This window comes from Lycorma delicatula, chromosome 11, assembly GCF_047948215.1.
Source record: "Lycorma delicatula isolate Av1 chromosome 11, ASM4794821v1, whole genome shotgun sequence".
Lineage (NCBI taxonomy): Eukaryota > Metazoa > Arthropoda > Insecta > Hemiptera > Fulgoridae > Lycorma > Lycorma delicatula.
This window is the reverse complement of record NC_134465.1, coordinates 17834666-17857761: the sequence shown is the minus strand read 5'-3', so window position 1 is coordinate 17857761 and position 23096 is coordinate 17834666. Positions and strand designations below refer to the sequence as shown.

The 23096-nt window shown below is 29.8% G+C and overlaps 1 protein-coding gene across 3 annotated transcripts in view; it reads right to left on the bottom strand.

Annotated features, from left to right (window-relative positions):
- Positions 1-22840, bottom strand: part of LOC142332154 (nose resistant to fluoxetine protein 6-like) — a 50100-nt gene extending 27260 nt beyond the window's left edge. The window contains exons 1-5 of one of the 3 annotated variants that reach the window (XM_075378422.1): positions 22586-22840; positions 20717-20983; positions 16414-16768; positions 8047-8129; positions 5205-5395 (exon numbers count right to left, since the gene is read on the bottom strand). In XM_075378422.1, coding sequence (XP_075234537.1) covers positions 5205-5395; positions 8047-8129; positions 16414-16768; positions 20717-20963 — 876 coding nt within the window. In that variant the 5' untranslated portion in view covers positions 20964-20983; positions 22586-22840. Of the gene's footprint in view, positions 1-5204; positions 5396-8046; positions 8130-16413; positions 16769-20716; positions 20984-22329; positions 22563-22585 lie in introns of those variants that run through there. The other 2 variants (XM_075378423.1, XM_075378424.1) reach the window with 2 other exon arrangements.
- Between the last annotated feature and the right edge of the window lie 256 nt (positions 22841-23096).

Sequence of the window (23096 nt, the reverse complement as noted above, 5' to 3'; positions counted from 1 at the left end):
AAGGCCGTAACAGAGAGTTGAAGGAGTTCATGATGTTGAAGAAAATTAGCGCCGGGAGTACCTTCTACATCTCAACCCAGCAACTCCATTATCAATCTTATTTATTTCCCTGTTGACAGCATCAGTTGTCAGGATGCCTGTTCGAACTGTGGACTTAGGCCACTGTTTTAACAATATTATCAGCAAGCCGCGCCACCAGAATCTTCTCGAAGAGCTTTCTGAAGTTATTGATCAAACAAAGTGGTTGATATGCAGAAGAGTAAACTACAGGACGTCTTTTCTTCTGATCAGCACCAACTACGACACCTTTCAATCCTTTGGCATGTGCTCATTAACCAGGATGTAGTTAAACACATTTAACACCTTGAATGTGGCCATGTCGACTGCAGTCCTGACCACCTCAACCAGGAGACCACCAAGCCCAAGACTTTTCGTGGTCTTCATCCTCTGGGTACTGGCAAGCAGCTCCACCAAGGGAAATTGAGGGATATCATCAGCAGCAATCTCCTCGTTTCTGGTGTCACCACCTTCTGAGAAAAGTGTAGCTGCTTTGCAATCGATCATTAGTAAGGACTGGCAACCTCCACCTGAATTTCTTTTTGATGATATGGTTTTCATGATCCTAGACGTCTCCTTCGACCTCCCTACACAGTTACCTCCAGCAGGCCTTGAACTTCATGATGGCTAACTTACATCTCTTCTTGAATTCTGTAGAACAGACGCTCGCCAGGTCCATCCAATGGTTTAGTTTCTGGAACCGCTGTTGTGCTGACCAGCAAGGCTTTCTCAGTTCGGAAAATTAAGCTGACCAACCACCAGAAGATCCACATGGCCCGGTTGGTCTCCACAAAAACTCCTGTGGTCTCAGGCGTCTATGACCGCTTCTACAAGGGTATTTGGCTTCATCTCATCCTCCTTGTCTAGCCTGGTCACAATTAATTACTGGAATCTATTGCACTCATCCAAGGGTACCACGCTGCAGTCGTGCCTAGATCGCAGCATCCACTTGGGTGCAGTGATCGCTGGATGGGATGTTACATGAGACCACCCTAAAAAAGATCCTCATGGTACGTCACCATTGACGAGAGTCAGTTCAATCCATAAACTACCATTGTTCCCTTCTTGTAGGAAGATGGCCGTAATCTATCCCGCTGCAGTTATAAAGTCATTCAACATGAGCACTTTATCAATCAAACCACCTATCTAATTTTTATGATTGAATTATTACTATCACTTTTTATCCTTTTGTTTTAATTCTTTTTATAAATGCATTTAATATTTTGTTAGAAATTTTATTCAGCCCTGGAATTTGCATTAAAATCACCAGCAACTACGAACTGTAGCCCCGAAGCCTCCTGATATCAGCAAACAAATCATCAGTGAACACACCAAAGTCAGTGATACAAATGTTGGGTGAGCAGTAGAAGCTGAAGAAAACCAACAGCCCTACATCATCCCGTATAAAGCCTCGCCACCAGTGCTATGTAGGGACTTTTTTTTAACTGCCTTAATAAAGTCTGCATAAGACTGTCCACCAGCTTTCACAACAAGTGTTTTGGACTGGACGGCACTCTCCTGTTTCTGTTTAGGGTCAGTTCCCATCTTAGCTACTTTCTTGACTTCTCTGGGAAAGGAGACATCAAATATCTGACTTTGCCTTCTACCCACGTACTCAAGTAAATGCCTTGTGAACGACATGCCTTATCTGTGTCCAGTACACCAAAAATCAACCTTTGTAAGCCCTCCAAACACTTTTCACAGCCTCCTGGACAGTGAATATAGCAGCTCTTTGCTCTATGCTGAAGTAGCAAGTAAGAGTAACAGCTTACCTGGTACTGTTGCCTCTTAGGTAGGTACTTTGTACTTTAGGTAGGAACTACTGTAGTTTAACTTTGTTGCTTCTAGGTGTTATACACATATTAGAACAACGGGAGAAGTCATAAGTACTTTTTTTTTTTTTAATTTTTAAATACGCTTGCATACATCAGATTTCAGTAAACTCAATCGGTTTAGTTTTATGTAGTATAGTCGAACCTCTATATAACTAAATTGAGAATCCAAAGAAAGAATTTGTTAAATATAGGTTATATAGCTGTGACAAGAATTCCCAGTCTAAATTTTTTTTCTTTTACAAAAATTTTATGATGAATTAAAATTAAGTACAGTTATTTTCATAATAGCGCTATAGAAAACAAAATGTAAATGTATTTTTTTTATGTCACGCATTACATGTTGATCTAATATATTATACTACTGTATAAAAAGTATGTTTCTCAGATAAGGACTTGCCTCATACTTAGAATGAGTAGGTTATACTTGAAAGCTTTTACTCGGTTGTAGGTTAACAAACTATATTTTTGTTTCTAGCACATAATTTTTTCACAACAGTAACGCAAAAAATGAATACATTAATTTTTTTTTAAATTGATTAAAAATGCACTCATCCTAATGCATTCCTTAGTTTTTGATAAATATTGGTAGGTAATGTTCGCAGTATATAATTTTTAATACGATATTAATTTATTACTTACCCTTAGTGAGTAATTTTCCCTTGTTTTCTCTGTTTGAATAATTTACTATGTTCAAAAAAAGTTTCACATTTATTTAAATTCTCAAAAAAACAGTCAGGTGCTTCATCCTTCAGCTCTAGTCCAAGCCTAATTGTTTTAAATGTCTGTAAAACTCATCGTTGGTAGATTTTTCTCTCCTCCTGCTGGTCTTTGCAATTTTTATCGTCTTCTTCTACCAGTTCAGAGGATTTACTAACTATGAAGTATGTATGTTATCAAAATCTGAAAAATCAGAAACGGTAACCTGTTCATTGGCAGTGATGTAATCTTCCAGTACAACTTTATTATAGACATTTCCAGTTGTTTGGAGAAAATTCCAGTAAATTTTTAATTGTACTAGTGTCATATTATTTTCTTTATTTCATTCTCTCTCTCGGTGGTACTGAAACCAGCTTTATAAAAACAATTGTGGAATATTATTTTATCGCTAACATCACTGGTCCATACTTTTGTAATTCAGAAATACACTCTTGGAGATCAGCAATATTAAAAGGGACAGTCTCATTGTTCTCTAATAAAAAAAAATTATTAATAAAAAGTACAGTTTTTCTTTTTTTTGTCTGGTAATCTGTTTGTCCAGCTTTTTTACCCAATCTGTAAAAATGTTGGTCGTCATCCACGCCTTTTTGATAAATGTGTAGTCTACCTCTAGAAATATAACTCCTTGAAAACCACGGTAATTGGCAAAAGTAAACTCTTGATTACTGACATTTTAATCTTTCAGCCCCTAGCAATTAATTAAAATTTATAAGTGGGGGTATGTGAAAACCATCTTTATGAATCTTGGGTAATACCTTAAATGTGGGGACACGAGTATTAGTTAAATTAAATTTTTGTTTATTTTAAGTATCCTTGAAAACATATTTACATTTATTAATTTTAGAAGATGTGTGTGTTTTAATTTTCAGAGTAGGATCCTTTATTTCTTTAAAATTATTATTATGTATAAATTGATTTGCTTTTTCTATATATACATTATTATAAATAATAACAGGAGTATTTTAAATTAAAAAAATAAAAATAAAAATTTATTCATGTATGTATCAGCTAAGCAAAGTTTTTTCTGATACATTGAAGGAAAACACCAAATTAAGTAACAAGTATAAACTAAAAAATGGTTATGAATTACACATTATTAATAAAATTGGAATAAACAAATCAACTAGAATCGTAACATTGGATGTAAAAGATGTATGCTAATATTAATACAAGCGAAACTATAAATTTCATACATAACCACTTAACTAAATTAAATTTACATAATGAATGGCTAGATGAAATAATTGACTTACTTAAATTGTGCGTTAATTATAACTATTTTAAATTTAACAATAAATATTGTCAACAAGAAAAAGGATTTGTTATGGGCTCACCTGTTTTCGCTTTTACTTTCCTGCTTAGTGCTATATCTATAGAAGGGAAAGTATGATAGTTGGTCCAATTTGAGCTTATTCAGTTTTCACCAGATCTTTATGTTTTGACATCTAAGAAACCCAAAAAGACCATAAAACTGGATTGAAATTTTCATATGTACGTGTTTGGTGTTAGGTGTCACACCCAAAATCACCTTTTATCTCTAGAACTAATCAGCTGATTTGATGAAACTTGGGCAGGTTACTTTATTTATATGGGACATTGATGCCATTAAATTTTCAACTTAAACGGTCAAGGGGGTGAGGCTGTAGAGCAAGGTCAACCTCAGTATCTGGAAATTTTGCCTAATTAAGGTCTTATTTTTCTGAGGCAAATTTGTTAACGATTAAAAAAAAATTTGCAAAATTGCATCCCCCACCTTAAAAAATGCTATAAATAAACTAATGGCTAAGCGGGTGCAGTGTGTCATTAATACCCCCTTCTCACCACAAGAAGCACTAGTGTAGCACTGATGTACAGCTGCTGTAGTCATTTTCTATGTTGTAACATCATAGGTGTGCAGTAGAATTAAATGAATAATATTTAAAGTGTAAAAAAGCATTTAAAGTGGCCACTAGTACTGCCACATCTGCGCGAATGAAGTACGGTATGCGCATGTGCTTTAGTTAGAATCATTGAATTAAATTTAAAAAAAATATATTATATTTAAATAAAATGATAAATATTTTAAATTAAGTTATGAGTGTTCTTTGGCAATGTTGCATGTTGCATCGTCTTGTTGAAACTGCATGTCTTCCACATCCATATCATTAGTTTCAGATCAAAAAAAGTTTGAAATCCATTGATGGTAATGGCATCTTTATTTTAATTTTTAAAGTAGTAAGGTCCAATCAATCCTCCAACCCAAAATCTGCACCAAAATGTAACCTCTTGAGGACGCGTAGGAAGTTCTTCAATCTTTTCTGGATTTTCTGATTACGAAATTCAACAATTTTGTTTATTGACAAATCCAGTAAGAAGGGGATGAGGCATCATTGCTAAAAATGATTCTTTTTTTAAATCGTTTTATTGTTATTTTTACAATTTCTACATGTCGTTCTAGCGTGTACTTTTCCATAATTTAACCTCAATGTTTACTGCTGCTAACAGCATATAAAAATCTCTACTCTGCTTTTACAGTGAAAAAAATGGCAGCAAATTTAAAATATCAGTCCATTTTGGGACACCCTTTAGTTTCATAGTAATAATAAACATTCTTACCTCATCAAGAATAAATAGATTTGTTAAAGGTTGTGAATCTCTTTGAACTCTGTGAACTGCTAATACTATAAGTGCTGAAATAAATCGTAAACCGTGTAAAGATTTAATTGATTTAGGATTGTTATCTTTTTCTAAAAGACATTTTAGATTATTTCTTGCCGAAAATGATAAGAGTATTTGAAAAATTGTACCTAAAAAGAAAAAAATTACATTAAACAAAATATAAACATATTTAAAAAAACTTTTTAAAAATTTTATACTTTTTAATTGTCAGTTTTGCTTAATTTTATTTACAAGTTTTTTTTAATTTTTTATCAAAATAAAAAATAAATTTTTCTTAGTTACTAGCGTGTATTTGTTTTAGGAAAGAAAATCTTGTTAAAAGATGCAAAATGACGCTTATATTACAATTGTAACTAACAAGCTTTATCTAAAATCATCTTCAGATAATGTTAAAATATACTACTATTGTGCCTGCATCTTTTTTTTCAATAAGTTATTTTTGCAAAATTATTTAAGTTATTTTGAAATGTTTAAAAAAAATCTGATCTCTACTGATCCAATCGAAAGAAAATAATAAAGTTTTTATATACTTTCCTAATATACTTAGAATGGATAATAAAATTAATAAGTATGAATTTTTTAAGTAGTTAAAAAAGTTTAAATAACTTTCAAAGGATTCTCATTAATAGTTTAGCCACATCAAAAAGTTACATCGCAGGAAAATTTTAGATAATTTCTGTACTCACACTTTGAATTATTGAATGCTTTTAGAAAAAAGATTTTAGAATTAATGAACTGTTTATTGACAGTGAAGTTATAAATATATGATAAAAAAAAAATCTTACCGCTTGTTTGAAAATTTCTAGTGATTAGTTATGCTTGATACGCAGTAAAATTTTACAGGTATTTGATGTAAGGTGGGGTAAAAATGACCTAATTGATTTTAAATTATTTTTTATTATCTTTCTACATCTTTAGAATTAGTTCTGATGTTTATATAATGAAGTTGTAGAGATTTATTATATTATGAGTTTTATTTATTTTATTCTATTATGTGGCGCGGATTTATTTCTAAGATTGAATTTCTTAACATATGTATCAAACTTTATAAATTAACAATTAACCTGGAAATGTAATAACTAATTAATAGAATAATTTAAAGAGCTTAATAACAAACGAACATACTTTATTTACTTATTTTTCTAATGAAGCAAAATATGGAATTGCTTTTTTTAAATAATTGAAATGTATGTCTAATCATATTTATATGGTATATAAAAATAATTTTTTTTTTTTTTAGTTTTAATGGAATGGGTTGTGGAGAACCATTCTAGTGTAGGATTTTTTTAATGAAATATGGAATGATTTTGAGTACTCAAATTATTGTTTTTTTTTAACACTGCAACTACTTCTGTACTTTTAGTTGATTTTGGTAGCACCAGTTTCAAGTAATTTTATGAACCTCTTTGTTGAACTAACCAATAACATTTTTAATAAAATTTCTCGCTTTACCACTGTCAAAATTATAATTACTGTCGATATTTTGTGCTCTTTGAAACATTAAGAACATGATTATAATTTAACATATTTTAGAAAATAAATGTCAATTACAATAACGAGAGTAAAAAAGAAATTAGAAGAATTTTTTATTTTTTAAATATGGAAAACTACATTTATAACATAATTTTAATGGAGTGATGAAACAATGTAAATGGATGGATGGGTTAGTTGCGCAAGCAGATTTTGATGATTTTTTTTTCTGGTTTTGTAGAAGTTCCTCTTATGGACCTGTACTAAATTATTCACCGGGCACAAAAACATTGAATTTAGAATCAAATTATTTGCAGATGCTTTTTTATTTTTAATCGCCGTTGTTGCTTATCATTGAATTATTATGGTGTAATGATTTCATTTTGGTATTTGAAGTACTTCACATTACAATTGGGAAAATTACTTGGTTCTCCTAAGCCTTTCTTATTTTTAAAAATATGGTTCTGTTGCTTTGCGTTTCTTGTGAATGACTTATTTTCACATGGGCAACACTTTGTAGACATATCCATATTTTAAATAACAATAGTGTAAAAAAAATAGACTTCATAACAAGACTTTAAACAGACTTTTTTTTTTTTTTTTTTAAATCTGCCTGAAGAACTAAAAACTTATACTTTTTTATTAATTTATTTTCTGATTTTTTTAAATTAAGTGCCAAATAATGAAATAGTGGGTTATTTAGTTGTTTGTAGGTATTTTTAATTTTGTGTTGACTTTTAAAATCAAAATTATAATAAAAAGAATTCTTTAAAGAAAACTGTATTCTTTATTTTTGAGTGGGTTGTTTTTTCATAGGTTTTATTCTTCCATGTTGCTGAATAAAGCTAGTAAATACATTGTAAGAATGTAGAAATATTAAACGTGGAAACAATTGTTTTAAATTTTATGGTAGTTCATTTATTCTTTATCAATCTAAAGCAAATTCTGTGGTGATTTAAAAAAAGAAAAAACATCAAATTAGATACTCATCAATAAGAAGTGGGGAAAAAAGGTTTATTGAAGTTCATAGAAAAGACAGGGCATCTTATATTTTTCTCCAAAGTCCTTGTGGAAATTACAATATGACTAACACCTATATAATAAAAACTTTTTCTTTTAGATAAAAAAGAATTAAAGTTTTTGGTTTAAAAGTGATTTATCAGAATTTCTATCCTTGCAATCAGTTTAAAGTCAAATCCAATTTTTAAATTGCCCTTTACTTATATTGTTACTAGTATTAAAATGCCAAAAAAAATCAGTTACTTATCCAATGTTATTGGAGGAATTTTACTATAATTTTTCTACTTACCTTTTTTTTTGTTGAGTTCATTTGTACTTATGTCATATACTGTTCCTATTATTAAAAATGTCATTAATATTATAAAAAATAATCTGAAAGTAATAAAGAAATATATCTTATAAGTCATAGTTACAACTCATAACCAGTATTTAATATTGTTAATGGTGTGTGTTTGCATATATGTAAAAATATATTATTACACTAATAGTTGTTTTTGTCATATTCTTAAATTATAATAAACGAATAAAAAATAATATAAAATTAGTTCAATGAAATCCTGAGGCATGTAGGGGCAGATATCCATTCGCTTTGTGACAATCCAGGTCGTCCCTCCACCCTTTCCATTCCTAGTCCCGATGGGCTTTACCCCTCAGGTTGTCTTTTAGATCCTCTAAACCTGATAACAAACTATCATCGGTTTGGCCTCTATCAGGATGCCACCAATGAAAATGCCTTGGCAGACATTTCCATCAGTGTATTTATACAACTTATTATTTCCTTTGTATGCTTCTTCCAACCACTACCACCTTACAACCCTCTACTTTCAAAGTAACCGATTGAAGGTTTCACACAAACCTAACTTCAGTTAGACTATGCACTCAGATCATTATTTGATTGAGCCCTTAAACATCAAAAATATTATTCTTATTTCAACAAAACTAGTGTTGATCGCAACTACAACAATTTTGCCTACAATTCAATCTACTCAAGTCCAATAGGATTATGTATTATAAATTAAATATATTAGAAATAGTTTTCCTTTTATTTTATTTACTTATTTTGAACTTTTATGTATTATTTTATATTTAAACTATTTTAATATTATTTATTAAAAGTAAAGTTCTTTTAATTAAAGTATTAAAAGGTAAAGAGTGAATTTATTTACAAATGGATTCTGATTACGCCCATAATTATTAGTGTGGTTCCGGACTCTGGCGTTAAGAAAACTAAATACATCACCATTGCTACTCCAGACGCCGGTGATATGAACTATGTGAAAATATGCCAAAACTAACCTAAAAGAACAGATACATAAATTAAACGTAGAAAAAAGTACAACTTGATTCAATAGATATCATTGTAAGTATCAATTGTGTTCCTGTACCTGGGGATGCGAAACGCATTACCATCAAGGCAGGCAGATTTAACATCACACTTGATTGAATAACCCTGTCCTAGCACCAGGAACCAGAACAGCAGCGAACTATTTTTTAGATTTTTAATATTATTCTTATTTTGGTTTTATTTTGCATTTAGCATACTGCACAGGCGTTTCACATTTGTTTAATTTTTAAGGTAAATTTTAATTGATAATTTTTAATTATTTCCCATGTAATTTTGTGTCTGGGTGCTGATAATGACACCTTGTTTTGCACCCAAGAAAAAATCCATCAGAATCCTCCTCATATCCATTCTCATTCTGACAGTGAATATCTCAAACCAGGGTTCGATGCCAAAACACCTGTCTTGGCTAAGTCAGCACCCAGGTGGGTTGCTATTCTATCTATGCGTCCATTTAAGCTAACAGCATCAGATTCCTCAGACATCTTCCGCAGGGCTAAGAGGCTCTGGAAGCTAGCAATTGTGTTCCATTCTCTTTTGGTTTTTCAGTTAACTTGAAGATCAAAGACAGAATTGATCCTCGCAAGCTCTCTAACTTGCGATGATCTAACTACTTTGGTATGTTCAGCATTGTATCTGGGGCAGACATAAAGCAAAGCTCACATCATCAAGGACCCTATATTCTGGACATAGGACAGAATTAATCAAACCAAATCTGGTCAGTCTGTCCTGAAAAGCACCATGTCCAGAAAGAAACAGTGTAATACGCTGATTGGGGGAAGTATCCCCCAGTAGCAGCAGCAGCAGGCAGATTGGGGGATGTCTTCATACTTTTCACATCTGGAAACATACCATGCATGTAATGGCTATTGAACAATTCAGTCCACCTGACCTGCCATAAATGGAAACCTTGGTCATCTATTTCTTTTATGTCTCAAGTTGACCTACCTTCTTTGCATCATAACATAATTGGCCCTCAGTCACAAGGGTATCAATGGGCTTAATACAGAAATAACAAGAACCGCCTCTTGAGAAACAATCCAATGGGCATTAATCACAGATAATAATAGGAGTCGCTGGGCTATCAACAAATTATTCCTATTACATTTGTACTTCATTCGATGAACCCAGACAGGTGTAGTATACAGCATTATTGCTTCACTTACACCGTTCTATAGAACATGCATGGTTTTTAACGCAGAAGGTTGCAGAAAGATTGCAAACACATGTTCAATAGGAAGGCCTGTGGTTGTTATTTGAGAGGTGTTGAGATGTCTTTAATACATTGCATGTTTAAGTTTGGACAAATAAATTCTCAAGATGCAGTGCTCGGATCAAGTTCGGTGAAATTGCAGAAAGAAGGTCCCTTAATATAATTCTTCTACAACATCCATATGTAGTACACAGAGTGATCTGCCAGGTTTTAATAGTTGACAAAAAATCTTTTACTGGAAGTAACAGTATATCTGCAGTTCTGTGTAGAAGAACATCAGATTGTGTCTTTTTCAGGCAGGTTTCTGATAATATATGTTACTGTGAAACTTTTTATTAATGACCTTGATTTCTGTGTTGTTAGTTTGTATTTTCAATATAGAAATCCCACTGAGGAACATTTAGAAAAGTGGGATAGAATTCTTGGTTTTATTGGTAACTGTCCTATAGTGCTAGGTGTTGGATGTAAATGCTAAGTTGCTTCCTTGACTTAGGGGAGTCATAGATAATATTGATGAATTAGTTAGAGGCTTTCTTGTGCAGTAGGGATTTAGAGGTCTTTAATGTTTTCAGTGAGTTACCAATTACCAGTATATACTGGCCAGTTCGCGTCTGGCTGCTGTACTGAACGGACGTGTGTCGCTCTATTCGCATTCCTGTTCAGAGTGTAGTAGATAAGCAGTTCTTATCTTAAAAACACAACTGTATATTTTTTTGAACAATTATGTTGTATGCTATATATCAGTGTTAAATATTTTATTATATTGTAATCCTGTTTGATAAAAAATATTTGAAAATGAAGAAGTGCAATACCTGTGAGGGAGAATTACCGATTGATGGAACATTTATTATTTGTCGCTTTTGTTTATATGGTTACCACCATAAATGCGTTGGAATTACGAAGAATACATATCAGCGAATGTCGCAGAAAAAGAAAAAAGAGTGGATGTGTTGTGAGTGTCGCAAATCAGTCAAATCTACTGACAACAAATCAGTGGATTCGACTAAAGAAATATTAGATTTCACCAGTATTAATGAATTAACAGTTATCATTTTAGAACTCAAAGCTGAAGTCCGAGCTTCTTCCAGTAGGACCGAAAATGAACTTTGTAGGCTATCCCTGTTCTATGATGATATTAAAAATGAAATTAGTGAATTACAGAAGTCTAACAGGGATCTTCTCCAAGAAGTGAAACAACTCTGAGAAAGCGTAACAGAGAAAGATAAGAAAATCGCTTCGCTAGAAGAAAAAATCATACAGCTCAAACAATATGGAAGAAACAAAAATATTGAAATTCACAGGCTAAAATTACACCCCGATGGAAACCGTAAAGAAAATTTACATGACTCTTCAGAAAATCGCTGATAACTAGTTATTCCTTTCAGATTGGACGGTGTGGAAGCGGTTCATAGACTATCTACTAGAAGAAAACTGATTTACCCCCGATCATAGTGCAATTTAGCAGCAGAAAAACGCGAGATTACTGGATCAGCAAAAAGTGCGAGAAGCTAACAAATGATATGGTTCTTGCAGATGGAAGTGACAAAAAAGTATATATTAATGAAAATCTAGTACAATCAATAAAAGACTTACTTTGTAAAACGAAACAAAAAGCGGGTGAACTTCAGTACAAATTTGTTTGGGTACGAAATGGTAAAATATTTGTTAAGAAAAGTGAAGATGTGTTTGCTATTAAAATTAATACTGAGGCGGATCTGCAAAAAATCAAATGAGTTATATAAATTTGTAACTATGATAGCGATATCCCTAAGAATATAATAAAATTGTTTCGTAATAATATTATAATGTACATTACATTCAGTTCTGTAAATGTAAGTTTACATGCTAGTTATTTCTATCTTTTTATTGCATTTTATATTTATCATATTCTGTTATTGATGACTCAAGATTCGTTTTGGTATTACTGTTCCAATAGTACAAAAAAAAGGAAGACTCACTTAATTTAATTTTATGCCAATTCAGCAACTGTTTTTCTATGTTTATAAGCATCAGTTTATTTCTTAAAGTGAATCATAGTATAATGAAAAATATTTTATTGTTAGAAACTGGCTTTAAATTGATAAGGATAATTGACTTGCATAACGATGTATTTTTCATGCGACCCAATCTCAAAAATGTTATCTCTGTTATGGTGACGACATTGATATCAAATAATATTATACTGATATTATGTTACACCTACGATCTTATTCGAGCGTTTATTCTATAGAATATATGTTCTCCCACCCCTTTAACAAAATCGGTTTTACTGTGTTTTTGCGTAGATAAGACATTAGTCATAACAACGATTAGTATTAAGTTAGTCTTTACTATTAAATTTTATACGTTTCTAAATAAAATGTTTATATTATGTCTGGATACGTATTATAGCTTATGTAATTGTGCTTTTTAGACATATTTTTGAATCTCTATTGAAATGGAAAACATTAATGAAAATAATATTTTTAATGGCCGGTTTTCGGCTATTGATAATTACTACTCGAACCTAGACAAATTTTCGCAAGATTACTCCAGTTTATCGAAACTGAGTATACTTCATTTAAATATTAGGACTATTCGCGGTCATTGGGATGAATTCTTGTTTCACCTAGGTAATAGTAAAGGAGATTTGATAGTTCTCACGGAAATAAACATTACGGATAATGAAATAAGTTTAATTGATTTTTATCAGATTAATGGCTATGACTCCTATCACTGTGTCCGGAATATTAGGTCTGGTGGTGGTATTTTAATTCTTTGTCGTAGCACACTCAGTGCTGAAAGAATAATGTTGGATTTGACTGTCTCAAATTGTGAACTATTATGCATTCAGGGTTCAGTGAAATTGGGCGTTAAGACCGATGATTTTACGATAATATGCTTTTACAGACCGCCAGATTTAAATGTTCATGAATTTTTACATGATCTTGAAAATATTCTACATAATTGTAATAATAATAATGCGGTCTTAATTGGAGATATGAATATTAATCTTACTAAGGAAAATACTGTAGTTAGTTACTATCAAACCTTATTACATACAATGGGATTCATGTGTTGCATATCTGATATAACGAGGAAGGAATAAGAGATGGGGTAATTGTTCATCCCAACGACCGATGAATGACAGTCTTGGTTCATTTTACTTAGATAATGCCTTAATTAGATGTAAGTTAGGTAGCATAAATTATGACACCTTAGGTAATAAGATGGATAATAATCCATCTGCGTATGAGAAATTCGATGGTATAATTAATTCTGTATATACAGTTCTTTAGTTCACAGAAATACTGATAGGATTAAAATTCAAAATAGAAAAAAGTCATGGATGACGGATGACATTCTAAATAAAATAAAGTATAGAGACAAACTGTTCAAAAAATGGAAAAAAGCACCAGCTAACCTGGAAAATCGAAAAGATTACGTATTGTATAGAAATAAAATTAATATTGAAATACGAAAAGCAAAGAAGTATTTTAATGATAAATTTAAAAATTTTCAAAAGAGTGATATTAAGGGTAACTGGAAACTACTTAACTCTTTGATGGGGTTACCCTCTAAGCGTAACTTAGACGATCCTATAATTAAACATGTAAGTGGTACACCTAATGACACGGGTAAGGTCACTGCAGACATTATCGGTAAACACTTTGTAACTTCAGTAGTTGATATTAAACATAGTTCTGGAAATTCACGGGTGACAATTGCATGCAGCTTGTGTCTTTTCATTTACCTTTAAGTTCTCCTAAATGAATAGAAAACATAATTTCATCTATGAATGATCAAAAATCGCCAGGTGTAGATGGCATACGGATCAAAGATTTGAAATATGTTGTTTATAAAGTCAGCCCTTTAATTTCAATTATAGTAAACAATATAATTAAATCAAGGAGGGTTCCTGATCTACTGAAGATGTCTATTGTTAGACCTATCTATAAAGCTGGTTCTTTTAAAGATTTAAATAATTATCGTCTAATTTCTATACTGTCATGTATCGAAAAAGTTTTTGAATGGTATGTCTCTATGCATGTTACTAAGTACTTTGATGATAACAAATTAATCAGTGAAACTCAGTATGGTTTCAGAAAAGGGATTGGGACTAATGATGCTATAAATGATTTATCTGATTTTGTCAATATTAATTTAAATAAATGTAACCATGTAATCTTACTTTTTTAGATTTTTGAAAAATCTTTGATATGTTAGACCATCATAAACTTCTAGATGCCATAAATAAGCTAGGGTTTAATGGCCCTTTTAATAATATGCTACAAATCTACTTAAGTAACAGAAAACTTATAGTTAAAATTAAAGATAAATATAGTGATAGATACGAAACGGATAGTGGCGTGCCTCAAGGGTCTATCTTGGGCCCAACACTTTTTAATCTGTATATTAATGATATGTCTAGCGCGATCTCTAATTCACGTCTTTTTCAATACGCTGATGATAGTGTTTTAGCACTTGGACATAAGCAATTGGAAGAAGCAGAGTTTTTAATGCAAGAAGATTTTAATAATCTATTAAAGTTGCTTCATGACAAAGGCCTAGTTATTAATGTTATAAAACTGTTGTTTTACATATAAGATCTTCTTATCTTCGATCCCAAAGATCAATAAAAATTATTTGTCATACATGTGACTGTATAAAAAATTACCACATAAACTGTAATTGTGAACATCTCCAGAATGCTGACAAATACAAATATTTGGGTGTACATTTTGACTCTTTTTTTTTTTTTTTTTAGATGGGATCACCATATAAAACATATATGTAAAAATTTAAGAGTGGTTGCTATGAAATTCCACCACATCTCATCTCTATTACCAATTCCAGACAATTATAACATGATTATAGTTATTATTTTAATGTTAATAATTATTATAAATCAATAAATAATGTATTGTTGAATGGTTAAAGCTTAGTTATTTATTTTCTTTATGTAATTGTTGCAACAAGATATTAATTGTGTTATTAGTTGTTGTAATTAAGTATAGTTTTGTTTTTTAAATATAGTTTTAGTTACTAAACCTAATACATAACGAATATTTAAGAAATAATTTGTTCATTAGTTTTAAATATATAGTTTGATCTTGTTATATTAATTTTTATAATTGTACTACTATTATAACTATTAGAGAAAAAAAACTAATAATTCTTTAGTATATCTGTCGACAGACTTAGGTCTGACGGATGATAATGTATGTTTTAAATTGTAAATAAATAAATAAAAATAAAATGGTAGATGGAAGAGATTGTTTGGTGGAATGAATATTGATATTTCTCTTGGTAGGGTATTGATATTCCTAGTAGGATTAATGATTCTTCTAGCGGTCAATAAATTATCTTTGAGTTGGGTAGAGAATTTGCAAGATGCTTATAGATGCAAATCCCTGTTCAGCAGGGGCGCTTCCAGCACAGGGTAGCGGACGGCCTAGATTTGTTAATATTCTCTCTGCTAGACTCCATGTCTTAAATTGAAGTGTGGATGATATTCAGTTGGAAGACTTGGTAGAAAGACTTTCTGCTTATAGAATTATCCCCATATCTTGGAATACTATAAAAAAATTCTTCTCTCTATTAGAGATCATTCCCTGCCTTTCCTTGATCACCAACAAATTGTTTTAATGCTCCTGTTCCTGAATTGAAGAAATTGTGCAGAAAAAGTTTTACAATTTGGTTTTGCCTATTTGGATTCTGGATAGAACTGGACAACTTCATAACCATTATCATTAGCTCTGCAATTTATCAAAAATAAGTCTGCCTGCTTTCAGCTTGGATAATTATCATAACTGACATAAACTGTCACTGTCACTTGTACAATGATTATTTGCTATGTTAAAAAAGTAACTGAATATTTATAAACATAATCTCTGTTAAGGAAATAAAACTAAAATTATAGGTTTGTAATTACAGCTAATAAACAATTATTAAATGCATTATTTTCATTATTATAATAAATTATTGCTTATATTCTAATATCATTAGTAAGGTTATTTTTAAATAATTGAACTTAAATTTTTCTTCTCCAATATTCATATTTGTAACTTTCTCTTTCTGTAGGATATTTAATTATTTAAAAATAAATATTGTATACTTACATTATTAACTTGTGTGTTAGATTTAATTTTAGTTTTGTATGTTCTGAATCAATACAATATACATGCTTATTACGTGTATAACTGTCAAAGATTAATTCCTGATCTGTGATCATAAGTACATCTATTTCTTCACAATTAGTTGGTAAACATACTCCCAGTATCATTTGGCGAGTGTGGTAATATTTATATGTTTCTTCAAGATCATTAGGTGGTTCAAATGTCACTCTACATAATCTGCCTTTTATATTTCTGTTATTATAATTAGTATTGATTTTTAAACATTGATCAAAATCACCAATATTTTGTATATTTCCTTCAAGAAATCCAGACTGTAAATGTGATGATGAATCTAACACTGAAATTAACCAATTATTTTATTAAAATTTTATCCTGGAAATAATTACATTATAATTAATAATAATTCATATAAAATAAAATAAAAATGATATTTGCTAATCAAGAGGTGTCACTAGCAGCGTTCCCTCTGGCAAGTATGACAACTTGACAGAGAGGTGGAGACGCTACCTCTATAATATTTAAACTATGGTTTTTCAACACCTTCTGTACTTTCAGATTAATTTTATTAAATGAATAAGAATGATTTTGGATATGTACATTGTGTTTAAGAATCCTGAATAAAAAAGTAATCTTTTGCGCAAAATAGTTTTTCGATTAGCATTCTTGTTTTTTTATTAGAGCGCATCAAAGTCCCACATAACTACTCTAAAAATATTCTGACTTCAGAAGTGGTCCAGTTGAGATCAGCTGATCCTGATCGATTAAGACCGACTCAACCAATTTTCATTTAACATGCATATCTAAATTTCAATGAAACTGATGTAGTAGTATGAAGATTTTTGAGACTCAGATTTTATACATACATAAAGTTTCTTTTTCATTTCAATATAAAACATTTTTATTAGTTCTACGTAAAACTATGGACCATTTCCATCTTCAACGCTTAGCAAAACATTAAATCAAATTACAGCCCGTCAAGTTTTTTTCATGATTTATTTAATAATTATATTGAACACTTTTCATGTGTAGAACTAGGCTTTTCAAAACAGATATTTGGCTCCAAATTTATTTTCAAAATTAGAGATAATTCCTTTATTTACAAAAAAAGATTATTTAGGAGCACGTATAATTATCTACATGGAACTCTATGGACAATTCTATCTTCAGCTCTGCAAAAAATGAAATCAAAACACATTCTGTCGAGCTTAAACTTCCATTCGATCATTTTCCTACTACATGAAGTTTCTTTTGTATTTCAATATGACATTTTTTCTACATTCAACTCCATACCTAAATGTATTTATGTATAGCTAATGTTTTTTCAAACCATTTATATACTTTGTCCCAACGAAAGAGATATGATGAAAAAATGTAACACGACTAATTTTTAAATAGTATTCTTAATAGTGTTTTGTATCTTACTGAATTCATCCGTAGAATTCATTGTAAGATAAAAACAATATATCTCACATTGAAATGGGATTCCTATAGAAAAAATGTAATCGACCAAGTAACCCATATCATTACTTGATTTATTTTCAATCGAAAATACACAGGACTTTGACAATACTTGACTGGTCCACCGAAAGAGATCTCAGTTATTTAGAAGTAATTGGGCTGCTTAGATATGTAAAGTTTTGTATTATAGTGCGTCTTTAGAATTCTTATGTATATTTTACATTTTCATTTAGCAATGTAACTTATAAATGTGGGGAAAAAATTAGATTCAAATAATCCTAACATATGCGATCTACTCTGAGCTGACACCAATTTTGTCACCTCTGCTAACTTCAGATTGCATGAAAGTTCGTATGTAATCGCTTGTACTAATATTTGTTCATTCTTTAACTTCAGGTTGCTCCAGCTCCATATAAAATGCACAAGATGCTGAACAACCTAAATTGCCTGATTAAAAAGCTATTTTTTGTAAGTGCATTTCTAACATATAGCCTTGATTTTCTTGAAGTTAAAAAAGGTACTGAAGCGGTGTTAGTGGGAGAAGTCATCTAATCCGATCGTGTATGAAATTCAAACTGTTCAAATGAAAAGATAAAAGTGAAAATTAATAATTCACTAAAAAAACTCAGCGTAGTTTGATAAAGCTATATTTTTTAGATGCTTCAATCTCTCTAGGTGGACCTGTCAAGTATTGTCAAAGTCCTGTGTGTTTTCGACTGAAAATAAATCTAGTAATAATGTAGGTTACTTCGGTCAATTCCATTTTTTCTATAGGAATCCCATTTTAATATGAGATATATTGTTTTTATCTTACAATGAATTCTACGATTACAATGAATTCTACAATAATTCAGTAAGATACGAAACACTATTAAGAATATTTTATAAAAACTTCTGAGTGTAAGTCTCTTTAGTATGATTTAAACTCTAGTAGTTGAGATAGATATATTCCAGGAATTTATTGCAAATAGTAAAACTTAATTACAAAATTTCAGGAAACATACTGCCTTTTTTTTTAATGAGCCTGTTATGTTTTTAAATTGTGGTCATTTAGTATATCATAGTGTTCACGAAAACATCTTTCTCTTAGTTCTGATATGATAATTCCTTCTTATTCATTAAATATAATTAATCTACAATCACTCCATGTTTGCTTTTTATAATAATAATAATAATAATATAATTTTTCTAATTATATTACAATTGATGGAATTAATTTTACAATTAATGGAATTAATTTTATTAGGTGCACTTTTTATTTTGTGGTTTATTAATTATCTTTATAAAATGGGTAATTTGTAAGGACTGTCTTCAAAGTAACAACCATTGAGTAATTTCTGTTTAAGAGGTTGGCACATTTGTATGACACAAAGCGGGTGACCTGTTGATGTTACCAGCTTGTTATGCTTGTTCATAGTTTTTTTGTATGCGAGTTCCAAATTTTAAATAATAAGACAATTGACAATCAGAATGTGCAGTCACAGGGAAACAACCTCTGACACTGATCAGTGTTTGCAGTCAAAGTGTAATACCTTTTTTTTATATAGTATTAATATTTTTAAATTGTACAATTGGTTTTCTTATATACCAGCTCAGATTCAGGTACAGATTATTTCAGAATTTATTTGTATGAATTCAAAAATATAATTTTTATTTAAAAATTACTGAAAGTAAAATTTAAGTAATTCATAAGTTGTGCATATTACTGGAGTAACATGTACCCCTGCTTTATACAATCTGTACATTTTTCTATGAAATGTATTTTAATTATGTAAAAATAAATGATATGTGGTTTTATTATGAAAGAAAAAACCATGTGTGATGTACAAAACAATTTTCTTAACCAATCGCATTAAATTTGAATGCCGGTTATGTATTACCCATAAAGAAAATTGTGAAAATGAATTTTGATTTAAAGGATATGTTTCCCTTTGATTTTGGAACAGTATTTAGGCATAATTAGATAATTCTATCGTAATGGAAGGATTCTGATTGGTAGCCTTCGTTCTAGCAGGATGCATGAATGTAGTGTCATGTATTATTCAAGAATGTGAATTGCATACCCTCATAAATCTAAATGCATTAAAATTACAAGTTTGGTAAAGGGTAAAATATTTCTGATTTTACGATACGGTGGTGTTTATTTTGTTTCAATTGCACAATTGAGCAAAAAGAAAGACTTGAAATTTTATTGCATCAATCAATTTTAATAAATTATTAATAGAGAAAATTTACAAAACAGACAGTTAGATTAGACTACATCTAACAAATGATTTGAAATTTAATGATTTAATTATATAAACAATATCTATTATTTTCCATTGTAAATTTAAATAATATTAAAACTGTGACTGAAAGATCACTAATTGTAATTAGAAAATTACTACACTGATTTGAATCATTATAACTAAATATTAGTATAAAAAAGTTTGATGACTGAAGAACTAAATACTGAGAATGTTTTTTCCTTTAAAACAATTTGTTTTGACAAATTAAGATGTACTAGGCTCGGGTTAGTCTAATAATGAAAGTAAATATATGTATAAGGTCTGTTCAAAAAATTACTGAACATTTTTAATTATGAACCAATGGAGATATTTAGTGACGTGCCATTGGCAGTATTGTGTTTCACATAACCTCATTGCACATCACAAAAATTGTTATTGACACTTAATAATGCAATAAATAATGCATAAAGCATTACTACGGATATTTATTATAAAAATGTCAGTTGTTTTAAGCCTTTCTATAACTATATGTTCATGAGTGTAATAGTAATAATAATTTTTAATTACAGTTTGATTAGTTTGAATATTGATGTACTTACTTCTTAAAGCCCATTCTTCTTGCTTATGCACTCCTTCTATATACAGTTCGATGTCATTTTTACACGCTTCATTAATTAAAACACTGTAACCATTCCATACTGCATTTACTATTGTACTTGTTGTTGGACCCTTGATATTAAATAATTTCTTATAAATTTCAGTAAAATTATAATACGATAGTACCGATTTGTTACATATCAGTTGAATTAATATTAATGTTATTACATTGCTTTTGTAAAATTTCATGTTTTATCATTTAAAACAGTCTGAAAAATATTTTTAAAATTTTAGTTTTATTTTAACATATAATTTATAATTCAAAATTCTGCCTTCAAAAATACCTACAATTTTTTTTAACCTCTGGTACCGCCATTAGGTATTACTTCAGAGGATGAGATGAATGATTTGTAGCACGTGAAAATGGCATGCCTGACTGGAACTTAAATCTGGAACCTCCAGATGAAAGCTGAGGACCTTTCTACCGCTTGAGCCATGGAGGCCGGCTCATTATTATGAGACCTAACATACATTATTTATTAATTAACGATCGTTATCATCCTTTACTTTATAAATTGGATGTATTACGATATTATTGGTAATATCACGCCTACGTATATTTATGTTAGCGTCCAATTATGAATTTTTAAGATTAAGTCTCTATGTCTTAGCGATGTGTAATTAAAAATTGTAGTTATTAAATGCGAGGAGGCAGATACATCATGAAATTTTATCGGATTATTCTTCCCTAGTATCTTTGCCTGGCTCCAAGAAAATCCTGTTACGGTTGTGTTTTGATGATAATTTTCTTTAAATTCAGAATTGTTTGTGACTTTTAGTTGAATTTGCGACGTTTAATTTTGATTTTTAGTAAAAATAGGATTATCTAATGATATATTATTAAAGCGGGACTTGATGTAGAGGCATTTATCGATGAAGTTAATTGAAGTATCGAATCGTCTTTTCAATATTTGATAAAACCGTAAACTATTTTGACGATGTGTAAAATTTTACTAAAGAAATTAATTAGAAAGTGTAATAAGGAGGCTGTACAATATTGTTCGTTCCTAAGACAACCGAAAAGATACCAAATTATTGAAATGTTTTAGAACACAGCGATACATACGAGAAAAGAAACAAAACAATTTTTTAAGCACTTATTTTGGAAAGTTTTCACATAAAGTAAAATAAATTTACGTATTAAAATAACTACTGAATTATATTTTAATTACTATTGAAAAATATTATTAACACGTAATAAATGAAATTGAGCGCATATTTAAGCCGGTTTTAAAAAAGCAATGTCTCAGATTTTTTTTCATTTAGAAAGTAAATGTTAAAAATATTGTAATAAATGTAAATTTGTTAAATGTGTACTTTTATTATTTTTTATCATTAACAGCTTTGAAATTTATGTGGTAAAATTCTAGAAATTATTCTGTGTATGTCACATTTGTTGACTTTTATATACCAATATCAGAACTAATTCTAATACTAATATAAACATAATTTATTGTTTATATACATATTTAATTGTTTATATATTTATAAATATATATATATATACACACACACACAATATAAAATCTTAGTAAACAGTAAATAAATTTTTTACTTTGTAATAGTCAGCAAGAAATTCCAAAAAAACCTGATCTTTTTGCTACATTTCATCTACAATAGTACGAGTATACTAAGAAAGGATGTGTCTATTACTTAATATTGTAAATAAACATCCATGTTTGTTTCATTTGTTATACTTCTTGATATATTATAAAAAAAAAAAATTATACAAAATATATATTGCCATTTATACTTTGCAACCTTAATTATTTCAAAAAATACATAACAATGATAATAATCTTAATGCAAACCTAAGGATCAGCAGTCCTGTGATTTGTCGTTGTAACTGTAGTTAGGTCTAATAATAAAAAGTATTTATATGTACATAAATAAAAACTCAATAAAAATAAATAAATTTTAAAATTGAATACAAACATAAAAATAAACTTTAAACGTAGATGAACTGATAATTATTGCAGAGTGTAGTGCTTTTGATTAAGCGAATATCACACTATTTATATACAATGTAAAGATTCTATTAACTTTCTCAAAGCAATCTCAGCACCGATTTGATTATTTATTATAGTAGATATAGATTGGATTTTTTCATTTTTTTATATTCAGAAGTATCATGATTTTCTGTAAAAAAAAAGTATTATTTCAATATTAAGGTTATAATAAGACTAGAATACAGTAATAAATAAAAATATCTGTAATTAATTATTTTGTTATCGTGAATCAATTATGAATGAAATAAGATTTATAAGTTTATTATATAATTAATTAATTAATTAAAATATTTTTTCAAAACAATTGTGTAAT